We start from the raw sequence: 11,899 nt of genomic DNA, 5'->3' as shown, positions 1-11,899 counted from the left end.
AACGTGACTCAAAAAGCGCCGTGGTGATAGTCACAATTGTAAGTCGTTACATACGCCGTTGAAAGACTGCACCACACCGTGTTCCGTCCGCACATACGAAGACGGTAAGGGACCGAGGACCGGGTGACGGTTGGAGCCTTACAACCTTCCTCTAAGCACCCTCTCCTGCGACAATCAAGTGTTGCAGTCGCAAAAGAAACGAGATTAAATCTCATTATCACATAAGAATAACAGAGCGATTCCCGATTTAAAGGAATGCTCACACATACAGTCCGCAAGCTTAGCTGCGTACCGTGGCGGCAGAGATTCCCGCTCCTGAGTGCGACCAGCACAAACCAGGAGCGTGCGGAAAAGAGTAAGACACACAACGTGACTCACGTCGTGAGGTATTTAACGCCTATTCGTGTCTCTTTCTGTTACAGGGCATCACCAGCAGACACAACAACGTCTGGCAGCCGCCGATGTACGGCCTGCATCGTTATATTAGAAAAAAGAAGAAAAATAAAAGGCTTAGCCGAACCTTTCGGCTAGGCGAAAATTAAAATCTAATTGTACCGTTTACTTTCCGTCTGTTCCTTCCCTCGAGATACGGACCCCAGTTAGGCGAGGTATTTTCAAACCTCCTCCCCATCTAACCACGACAGAGTTTAAATCGAGTTGATTGCTCCTCGATAAATCACTATGGCGGTATCAGAAGAAATGTCGCGGTCTGACCTTGAGAATCAACTCACGGAATTAACCGAAGAGTTCGACCGCCTCAAAGGCACCCCTGAGCAGCTGTTCGATTGGCTGCTCGCACACTGGGCAAAACAGCATTTCACTCCAAAATCGGAGTTGGAATGGCAGAGGACGCTAAGTCTCTCGCCCGAGTACCCTACGTTTGAAGACGTAAGGAAGTTCATCGATCATCACGCGCAAGCCCTGCTTTCGATGAACGAAAACCGGCGAGAGGCAGCCCACGCGCCCGAAACGAAACCTCGAGCGCCGAAGCCTAGCGATGCTTGGCTTCATCTGAACGCATGCTTGGAGGGACCGGCTCTCGCGACGATTTCATTTGAAATCGTCGGACGAAATTTCCCGGAAGCCTGGAAAAAGTTAAAAGAGAAATAAGGCCTTCCACGTCTGGCAACCGGGAAACTGCTGGACAAACTTCTGTTCCTGAAGCCGATCGATTTAAACGAAATGGCCAGCATGCAGCAGATCACTGTGGATTACACAGAAACGATTGCTCCTCTCCGAAAAAGAGGAACCGCCGAGAAGCTGGTCGAATGGCTGCTCGCTCACTGGGCGAAACAACATTTCACTCCAAAACTGGAGTTGGAATGGCAGAGGACGTTAAGCCTCTCGACCGAGTACCCTACGTTTGAAGACGTTAGGAAATTCATCGACCATCATGCGCAAGCTTTGCTTTCGATGAACGAAGACCGGCGAGAGGCAGCCCTCGCACGCGAAATGAAATCACAAGCACCGAAGCTTAACGACACTCGACAAAAGAGTGTCGCTTCAAAGGCCATGATGAGTCACAACGTCGTGGTGAATTCCAACCCGGTTCACAATCCAAAAGGGCCGAGTTCGGACCACGACGGACGAGTCAGGCAGGTGCGAACAGAAGTGTGCGGGTTTTGTGCTGGGCCACACCAATTAGTGCAATGCCATAGCTTTAAAGTGTTGCCGGCGAGAGTGCGTAGTCAATACGTACGAAGTCGTCAATGGTGTGTGAAGTGCCTAGCTTCTTCACACACCGTAATGCAGTGCCAGAGCCCTCTTGTGTGTCACAAGTGCAGTGGGAGGCACCATTCCCTGCTGCACTACGAATGCACACGAGAAGAAGCCAGTGCGAGGCCGTTAACCAATAACGCACACGGCAGAAACCAGGAAAGTCGTGTAAGTGACCAGCCAACGCGATCGGCCAAATCGAAGCCAAGGCAAAAAAGTTCGGCTTCGAATGCTAACTTGAAACCGGCCTCGACGTCACACTGTACCGCGCTCGGTACAGGCGCACCGAGGCCTGTGGTGTTAGCTACGGCACGAGTGCGCGTATTTGGTAAGAACGGTGCGACACGAATTGCTCGCGCACTGTTAGACCAAGGTTCGGAGACGTCCTTTATCTCCGCTGGTCTGGCTAACGACCTCAACCTTAAGCGGATACGAACCCCAGCCACGGTATCGGGCTTGGGGGGTGGTCAAACGCAAGCTATAAAATATAGCGTAAATTTAAACCTCGGTTCGCAGAACGAAGCGAAACCGGTGTGTACTGGAAACGCGTACGTCGTGCCGAAAATCACGACCTACCGCACACCGACGGCGAGCGCGCTTGTTTACAATGCGTTCCGAGGATTAACGCTGGCCGACGCAAATCCTGCAGCCGATCAAACTATAGAAATTCTCATCGGCGCGGACCTTTACGCTCAGATAATTCGAGCGGGTTTCCGACGAGGGTCGATCAATGGTTCCATCGCACAAGAAACAACGTTCGGCTGGGTTATTTCCGGCCCGATAAACACTGCTGGCGAAACCCGGAAAACCATAAGAACGCTGCATTGCACCGTTCTCGAATCGCTAGACTATGCAATTCGAAGGTTCTGGGAGACCGAAGAAATCCCCGTGACTTCGGTACGTTCCAAGGCGGAAGAAGAGTGCGAAGCACTCTTCTGAAAAACCGTCAGACGGGACGCAACCGGAAGATTCATAGTCCGATTGCCCTTGAATCACCCGAGACCGGACGAAGCGTTAGGACGCTCGCTCCACATAGCGCTGGCCGCTCTAACAAGGCTGCGGCGTAAACTCGACGCAGATTCGACCCTCGACAGAGAATACTCTGAGTTCCTTGCGGAGTACGAGTCATTAGGTCACATGACTCAGACTGAGCCTATTGACCAAGGACGATACTACATTCCGCATCGAGCGGTCATACGCACGGAAAGTGCAACGACCAAACTGCGGGTTGTGTTTAATGCAACCAGCAGAACGGTCGGAGGGCGATCCCTTAACGACGTCCTATACGTAGGGCAAAAATTACAGAACGACATCACCTCGGTTTTAACGAGATGGCGTCTGTATGAGTATGTGTTGGTGGCTGACATCGAGAAAATGTTTCGACAAATTCTCGTCGCCCCACAGGATCGTCGTTTTCAATGCATCGTCTGGCGCACGTCAACAAACGAACCGCTTAAAGCGTTCGAATTAAACACCGTAATATACGGTACGGCGTGCGCCCCATATTTATCGATGCGTACCCTTCTCGAATTGAAGAAGCAGGATGGAGAGAGGTACCCTCTCGCCGCTCTGATTCTCGAGAAGGATATATACGTCGACGATGTATTTATGGGAGCGCCTGACAAATCCCTGCTCGAGAAAATTCGCAAGCAAGTCTGTGAACTCCTGCAGGGAGGTGGGTTTAAATTGAAAAAGTGGGCTGGAAATTCGGCACAATTATTGCAGAATATTCCCCAAAGCGCTCACTCCCACGCCGTAGACCTCACTCTGTTCGATGATTCCGAACTAAAAGTGCTTGGTTTGCGTTGGATCCCTTCCGGAGACTATTTCTATTTCAATTTGCAACGGTTTCAACCGTCTGCGTTACCGATGACAAAAGGAAATTTGTTTTCGGAGATTGCGAAGTTCTTCGATCCACTCGGCTGGTTATCACCAGTCGTAATTCGTGCAAAAATTTTAATGCAGTCCCAATAGCTCGAGAAAATCCAGTGGGACGATCAAATTTCCACGGATACGCTGAAGTTGTGGAACACGTTCTGCGTGGATTGAAGCAGTCTCAAGGAATTGAAATTCCCTAGATGGATCCGGTACGGAGCCGACGCAGTCTCTGTGGAATTACACGGATTTTGCGACGCGTCGCTCGCTGCCTTCTCGGCCGTCACGTATTTACGCGTGCCGACGAAAACCAATGACGTGTTTGCGACGTTAATAATGGCAAAGACACGAGTGGCTCCGATAAAAACACAATCCATCCCCGTCCTGGAATTGAACGGGGCTGTACTTCTCTCCGAGCTCGTCGTGCATGTAAAACGGCCCCTCCCTATAGAAATGGACCGCATAATCTGCTGGACAGATTCTACGATTGCACTCGTTTGATTGAGAAAGCATGCGTCGACATGGACTGTTGTGATAGCCAACCGCGTGTCAAAAATCCAGACCCTGCTCCCGAAAGCTGAATGGCGACATGTTCCCACACGCTTCAACCCCGCGGATTTGAATTCGCAAGGTGTAGAAGCTGCGGAACTCATACAGTCGGAGTTATGGATTTCTGGACCGAAGTGGCTTCGACAATCAGAGGAAAATTGGCCGAAAGCGCCAGCCTCTCTCGAGACCGAGGAGGGTAAACGCGCATCGCATACCCTCGTGGCAACTCTGGAAAAGGAATGGAATTTGGTCTTCCGATTTTCCAAATGGAGTGAGCTGTTATGAGTCACCGCCTACTGCCTCCGGCTTCGGAGGCCGTTGGCTGGAGGACAAAGGTCGTTCGATGCAAAAGTTGTCGAAGCGTCGGAAATACAGCGTACAACGGAAAGAACTGCACGCTAATTGTAGCGTACGCATTTTGCGGAAGAGTACCGGTGCTTGAAAAAGCACAAGGGAATTCCTGCGACGTCTCCCTTGAAAAGCCTAAACCCTTTCCTCGTTGACAAGGACGTCTTAAGATTGGGTGGAAGGTTGGAGAATGCGACGCTGGCATGGGAAACCAAACATCCGATAATACTGCCGAAACATCATGTTTCTAACATGATAATCAGGCAATGCCACGCGAACACGTTGCACGGAAGTTTGCAATTGACCATGTACACGGTGAGACAGAAATTCTGGATCATCGACTGCCGAAACGCAGCGCGCACGGTTATCCACGAATGCATACGATGCGTGAGATGGCAAGCGAATACATCCACGCAAATCATGCAGGATTTAATACCGGAGCGCAGTCGCGCGGCGCGACCTTTCTCAAACTGCGGAGTCGAATACGCTGGACCGTTTCGGGTCCGCGACTCCGCCGGTCGTGGAAAAACGGCTCATAAAGCGTACATAGCAGTGATCATCTGCTTCGCCACAAGAGCCGTGCACATCGAACTCGTCCACGAATATACGACGAGTGCGTTCCTGGCCGCCTTCGACCGATTCATCGCTCGTCGAGGAGTTCCGTCCTGTATGTTCAGTGACAACGGAACAAACTTCGTAGGAGCGGATCGCGAATTGAAGGAACACTTCAATGCGGTGTATCATACACCAGAAATGCGAACGAAGTGCGGTCAAAAGGGCATTACGTGGAAATTTAATCCACCTAGCGCACCCCACTTTGATGGCATGCAAGAAGCCGGTGTGAAATCGGTGAAGCATCACCTGAAACGCATCTTCGGAGAATTCCACCCACAAGCGAGGAGATGCAGACATTACTCTGTAAGATCAAGGCGAGTGTAGCGTCACCTCCCATGCTCGCCACCAGAGGGGCACCCAGGGGGCTCAGTTCCTATATATACACTCCTCGAACGACTTCCCAATATCCCGTCGTCTAAGGCAGGGCCTGCAAGAAAGCCTTACTGATGAGTCCACTAGCAGGCCCGGACGAAACGCGCCCCCTCCTTTCCTTTTCCGTCTGTCCTACAGAATTCATTCGAGCAGCCCCCCCGTCGCAGCGAAGCAGCGCCACAATTGGTGACACCAGACGGTGGATAAGGACACGCAACTAGGATGGCAGCTCTCGAGAATTTTCAGGAAAACGCAGACCGCACGCAGCGTAGGACGAAGGAGGCAGTGCCAGGAAACGTGTCTACTAATCGTACTAGTAAAATAGCTCTTTCGTAATCCCTCTCCTAAGGTGGCCTTTCGATCACTCAATCGCTCGTCCTGACAAAAATCTACCTGTCGAGGTAGAACATAGATTCGCAGGATTTGGAGCAGCAGCAAGCACCCGCATAGTGGGGCCACAGGTAGGACAGCAGCATATACGCTCGATGGCTACAGCAACGCAAGGCTCGAGGAAGAAGACTCGCCGCGGCTAAATAACGCCAGACGATCAGAGAACGACAATGCAGCATATTCTACGGCGAAATAGAACCGAAGTTCTAGGCCAGGATCGAAAAACTCCAGAGATCGTCAATCGAGATAGAGGCGCTAGACGAAGACACGACGACGACAAGTCCAAGAGGAACGGAACCATTGTAAATAGAAGAATGTAAATAGTATTCGATAAGTCCTGTATATAGTAGGCGTAATCCGGTATCGTTAGGCACTGGCAGGGGGGTAATGTGGCGTCACCTCCCATGCTCGCCACCAGAGGGGTCGCGCTCTCGCAAGCGCTCGACCGACCCCTCAGTTCCTATATATACACTCCTCGAACGACTTCCCAATATCCCGTCGTCTAAGGCAGGGCCTGCTAGAAAGCCTTACTGATGAGTCCACTAGCAGGCCCGGACGAAACGCACCCCCTCCTTTCCTTTTCCGTCTGTCCTAAAGAATTCACTCGAGCAGCCCCCCCGTCGCAGCGAAGCAGCGCCACACGAGTTTGAATTCGTGACCGATCGCCCCTTTAAGCGACTGTCCCGAGGATTATGCACCCTTCACACCGGGCCAGTTTCTGATTGGAGGTCTGATGAATGCACTTCCGGTCGAGTCCGTGGAAACGGAAAACCTCTCGCGGCTCACGCGATGGAGGGCCATTCAAAAATTCCATGAGCAGCTCTGGAAACATTGGACGCGAGATTACCTCACGCACCTCCAGAACCGCTATAAGTGGCGCACCACCCAAGTGCAGTTAAAACCAAACGATTTGGTTTTAGTACAAAACCCTCTTCTCCCCCCAAATCAGTGGGAAATGGGACGAATTGAGGAAGTATTGCCAGGCCAAGACAGACGTGTGCGTGTAGTAAAAGTACGCACAGTCACGTCTACATACACGCGTCCAATTACGCGACTGTGTAGACTGCCCGTCGATGAGTCAACATCGACAACGGCCGGCGAAGGAGCAAATAGGACAAACAAAGTCCCGAATCCCGCTGTACACAGAAAAGGACAGTGAATACAGCCGTTTGAAATCAAAACGGTGTTGATTCCCACATATCCTGTGTCTTTGAAGACAAAACGATGAGAGTGGAATCTATACCCTACCATCCTGCTAATTACCTGGAAGGGAGCGATCCGCGAGCGTCCTCACGTAAAAGCAGGACCCGCGGAAGAATTCGTCCAGTTGCTCGCTCAAGCAGCAAGTGACAAAAAATGTAAAGAGACAATGTCCAGTAGCAGTGAGGAAAGTTTGGGGACCGTTGTGGGGTCACCCCGCAGCCAGGACATAAACCGGCAGTTTGACCGGTTACTGCAGCTCGTCGAGCAACCGCTGCTGGGTACGTCGAGGGCTGCAGAAGGAGAGGAGGGACCGACAGCAGCAACCACCCCTGCGGCCTCAGAAGTATACCCTGGGCCGGCAGCCACCCAGCCGCCCGCATTTTTATTAAATCTCGGGCAGGATACCTTACAAATCCCAGCTCACGTGCCGTGGTCAACACGGCGACTATGTCGTAAGGCCCCCGGAGGCCACTTCAAATTGAAGTGGGCCAGGGGGGGGGGGCTGGTCGAGTTAATGTACCGGCCCGCTGCCGCCACCTCGAGGACGCAGCCGGTACAAGCGGTCACCGCCGTGCCGCCCGTCGCTGCTGACAGGCCACCGGCAGGAGGACACCCTCAGCCAGCCGCCACCCCCGCACCGCCCAGGCATAATACGGCACGAAGGCGACGGAACCGCGGGCCAGCCAGAGAGACCAGAGCTAACCGCCCATGGGAAACCACTAATCCGGTCATCCAGCGCCCCTGGCATAGGCGCCACGGGCACCTCCTCGCACCGGACAGGGCCGCTATCGCCGAGACGGTCCTCACCACTCTCCAGGTACTGGACGGCAGACGGGCCCTATCTCGCCGCTAAGTAAGTACCTTGAACATCGGGGTGATCCCGGTCTGGCCGACTGCCAGTTCGGTTTCCGGGGGGGCCGATCGACTATCGACGCGATAGGTCGTGTGAGGGCCCTCTCGGAGGCGGCCGTCTCCCGGGGAGGGGTGGCATTGGCAATATCCTTGGATATTGCCAATGCCTTTAACACCCTCCCCTGGGAAGAGATAAGGAGGAGGCTTGAATATCATCGAGTCTCCCCTTGTCTCAGGGCGGTCGTCGGGGATTATCTCCGCGGCAGGTGGATCGAGTATCCGGGCCGGGATGGTGATATGCGGAGGGAGGTGTACTGCGGTGTTCCGCAGGGGTCGGTCCTCGGGCCACTCCTGTGGAACATCGCGTACGACTCGGTGTTGCGGGCCGGCCTCCCCGACGGCGTCAGCACGGTGTGTTATGCGGATGACACACTGGTGCTGGCCGTCGGGGCGCACTGGGGGAGGGCCATGCGTCGCGCGGAGGAGGGGTCGCAACGCGTCGTCGACCGGATCAGGGGGATGGGGATGACGGTGGCGGTCCATAAGACCGAGGTGATTGCGTTTCATTCACCTCGGCAGGATCCGCCACCCCCTCTGATTCGGGTGGGTGGGGCTGACATCGAGGTGAAGCCCCAGATCAGGTATCTGGGGCTGATCCTCGATAGCCACTGGCGTTTCGAGAAGCATTTCCGCTGCCTGGTCCCCCGGTTAGAAAGGATGGTTGCGGCTCTGGGCCGGATCCTGCCCAACTTGGGGGGCCCGGCGGGCCGAGTTCGTCGCCTCTATGTGGCAATGGTCCAGTCGGTGGCCCTATACGGGGCCCCCGTCTGGGCGGACGACCTGGCTGCCTCCCGGCGCAGCATGACTATGCTGCGTCGGGTGCAGAGGCGCATGGCGCTCAGGGTCGTCCGCGGGTATCGGACCATGTCACATGAGGCGGCGACGGTTCTAGCGGGGATGCCGCCCATGGACCTGCTCGCGCGGTCGCACGCGGTGATGTACCGGCACCGCGTCGACCGTCGCGCGGGGGTGGGGGCGGTCCCGGGCGGGCAGGAACCTGCTTGGGGCGATTTGAAGCGCCAGGCCCGGCAGTCCGTGTTGCTCGCGTGGCAGGAGCGGCTGGCTCTGCCAACCGCGGGGCACCGGACTGTCGGGGCTGTTCGGCCACTCCTGAAGGAGTGGCTGGACAGAGGCCATGGCAGCCTCACCTACCGGCTGGCACAGGTATTTTCCGGGCATGGCAGCTTCGGAAGATACCTGTGCCGGATAGGGAAAGAGCCGACGGCGCGTTGCTGCCACTGCGACGCAGAGCAGGACACGGCGGATCATACCCTGGAGGTATGCCCCGCGTGGGAGGGGGAGCGCCGTGTCCTGGTCGGCGTCGTCGGGCGGGATGTCTCGCTGCCGGGCGTGGTGCGCGCCATGCTCGGCAGCGAGGAGAAGTGGAGGGCCGTGGCCTCCTTCTGCGAGAACGTAATGTTGCAGAAGGAGGCCGCGGGGAGGGAGCGCGAGCTTCAGCGGCGCGCTGAAGCTCGCGCTCGTGCGGTGGCCCGAGGTCGTCGCCCGGTCGCGAGGCGTCGCGGGCGGCCGCCTCGGCGTGGCGGATGACCTAGGCTGAGAGGGGGGTCCTGAGGGGACCCTCCTCCCGCCAGGCGGCGCCGGGTCGGACCGGTTGGGGGTAGGAGTGCCTCCCCCTACCGGTCCGACGCAAGGGGAGGCACCCTCGGCGGTCTGGTGCGGCCATGAACGCCCGGCCGCCGAGGGGTGGAAACGGGGTCGCGGGCGGTTGCGAGTTGGGGCTCGCAGCCGCCACTAAACGCGGCCCCGGGACGGATAGCGGCGGGATGGAGTGGCCCCGTCCCGCCGCTATGAGGCAGTGTGTCTACTGGGGGGACCGATTGTCCCCCCGGGGGATGGGCGCGAAAGCGCGGGCACGGGGAGGATACCGGAAGAATGCTTCGAGCGATTCCCGGTATCCTGCCAAAGCGTGCCGAAGGGTCACCGTGGGGTTTTTAGTGGGTAGGTCCCGCGCCTGTCGTTGTACGGGCGCGGGGAATCCCACACACCCCTCCCACCTCTCCCCAAGGAGGTGGGAGGGAGTCTTTCGAAGATTTTCCCCACGACAAAAAAAAAAAAAAAAAAAAAAGTACCTTGAACATTCAAGTACAAAAAATCAATCATTACGACCTTCTCTATGGGTTTCTACCGCGACGTGACCGCAAATTATGCTCCCTGTGTTCATTGCACGGACCGTGCAAGGGGGGCGGTATGTTTAAAGATCGAGTTTGTTAGAGACCTAAGTTATCGGTCGCTAAGACCTATCGAAATAAAGACCGAAAGAGGTCTATCCATCGTTTCCCCCGTCAGAGGATAGCTCTCCCTCTCCTCTGCGCGGGGACCGCGAGTTCAGTGCTATCTTAACTGGCATAGTGAGAGTGAGTGTTCTTCGCCGCGGAAATTAATATAAGAACTAACTGCACTAAACACTACTGTAATTAATTGCTTAGTCCAACATAAATACCAGTTATTCGTACTGTGTTTTAATTTTTAACCAAGACCTGCAAACTTCAACATTGGTCCTTCGAGCCGGATATTTTCGCCACAAGAATCGAGATAAACACCTGTTGTAACCTTATACATCTAACAAGTCGTTATACATATCTGTTGTGCCGCAAGGAAACCAAAACATGAAGATGTACGTTAAGAAACGGCTCGATCTATTCAAACGTATTCGTTCTACAGTTGAGAATATGCGAAAAATGGGTGCGGCCAAACTAACTAAAGGTGTTATTACATCGCGTTTGGAGCTCATAGAAAAGAACTGGGCCACGTTTCTCGAAGCACACGATCAGCTCATCGATGTTTTTTCGCAGACCGAACCCGATAATCAGTATTTTAAATTAGACTACATCGGCCAGTGCGAGGAGGCGTACGTTCAACAAAAAGCGATTCTACTCGATCTAAAGGAAGAATATACAACGGGTAAGCCCGAACCATCTCACTGTAATTCGTCGCTTCGATCACTACCAAAAATAGCACTGCCGAATTTTTCCGGCGATTATAAAAGTTGGTCAAATTTTCGCGATCTATTTCAAACGCTTATTCTAGACAATGTATCTCTCTCTCCTGTTGAAAAGCTGCATTATTTAAAGACCAGCCTGACTGGCGAACCTGCGCTACTTCTACAAAATATACCGGTCACTGGCGATAACTTCGAACGAGCTTGGACAACAATAACTGAACGGTATCAAAATCTGCGTGTACTGATCCACGCCCAACTGACTTCTCTGATGTCCCAACAACCTATAAAAAGGGAATCATCTAGAGCCCTGAAGGAGCTCCTGAACGGCACGACGGACGCAGTCCAAGCCTTGGAGGCCTTGAAGCGACCAGTCCGGCAATGGGACGACTGGCTCGTCTTCATAACGGCCGAGAAGCTGGATCCAAGGACTCGAATGGGCTGGGAAACGTCCATCGGATCCACTTCTGAACCTCCAACCTTCGAACAACTGAGAACCTTTCTTACTACAAAACTGCGCGCTCTAGAAGCGGTGGAAGGATCGTCCAGCTCACCTGCGGCGCCCACAGAGAAGACCGGAGTCCTGCGACACGAATAGAAGACACCCTTATATACTACTCCACGTCTAAAGGCGTACGCGACACACACTACTGGAGAAGCCAATCGTCGATGTCTCATCTGCCAAAAGGAACACTTCATCCTGTTCTGCCCTACCTACAAGAACTTAAATCCTCGAGAGAGGAAGCTGCTGATAACAGAGAAGCGTCTTTGTTATAATTGTCTAGCACCTCACTCTTCGTTAGCTTGTAAGTCTACTAAACGTTGTCAACTCTGCGTAGGTAAGCATCATACCTCACTTCATTCTAGCTTCGAGCAAGTTACTGCTGCTGATGCTTCTTATTCCAAGCAGGTTTCAGAAAGAGATCGAGAATCGAATGAGAACTTGCAGACAGAGCAGAC

The 11,899-nt window shown here is 54.0% G+C and overlaps 1 protein-coding gene across 1 annotated transcript; it reads left to right on the top strand.

Annotated features, from left to right (window-relative positions):
• Positions 1–10,679: 10,679 nt before the first annotated feature.
• Positions 10,680–11,537, top strand: LOC143344549 (uncharacterized). Its single transcript, XM_076770694.1, has one exon. The coding sequence runs from the start codon at positions 10,680–10,682 to the stop codon at positions 11,535–11,537; it is 858 nt and encodes a 285-aa protein (XP_076626809.1).
• The last annotated feature ends 362 nt before the right edge of the window (positions 11,538–11,899 follow it).

This window comes from Colletes latitarsis, chromosome 8, assembly GCF_051014445.1.
Source record: "Colletes latitarsis isolate SP2378_abdomen chromosome 8, iyColLati1, whole genome shotgun sequence".
Lineage (NCBI taxonomy): Eukaryota > Metazoa > Arthropoda > Insecta > Hymenoptera > Colletidae > Colletes > Colletes latitarsis.
Note: the sequence above shows the minus strand (reverse complement) of the source record. Positions and strands in the feature narration are given on the sequence as shown.

Bases quoted from the DNA above. Each gene is read 5' to 3' on its own strand.
- LOC143344549 (XM_076770694.1), top strand. From the start codon at position 10,680: ATGGGTGCGGCCAAACTAACTAAAGGTGTTATTACATCGCGTTTGGAG.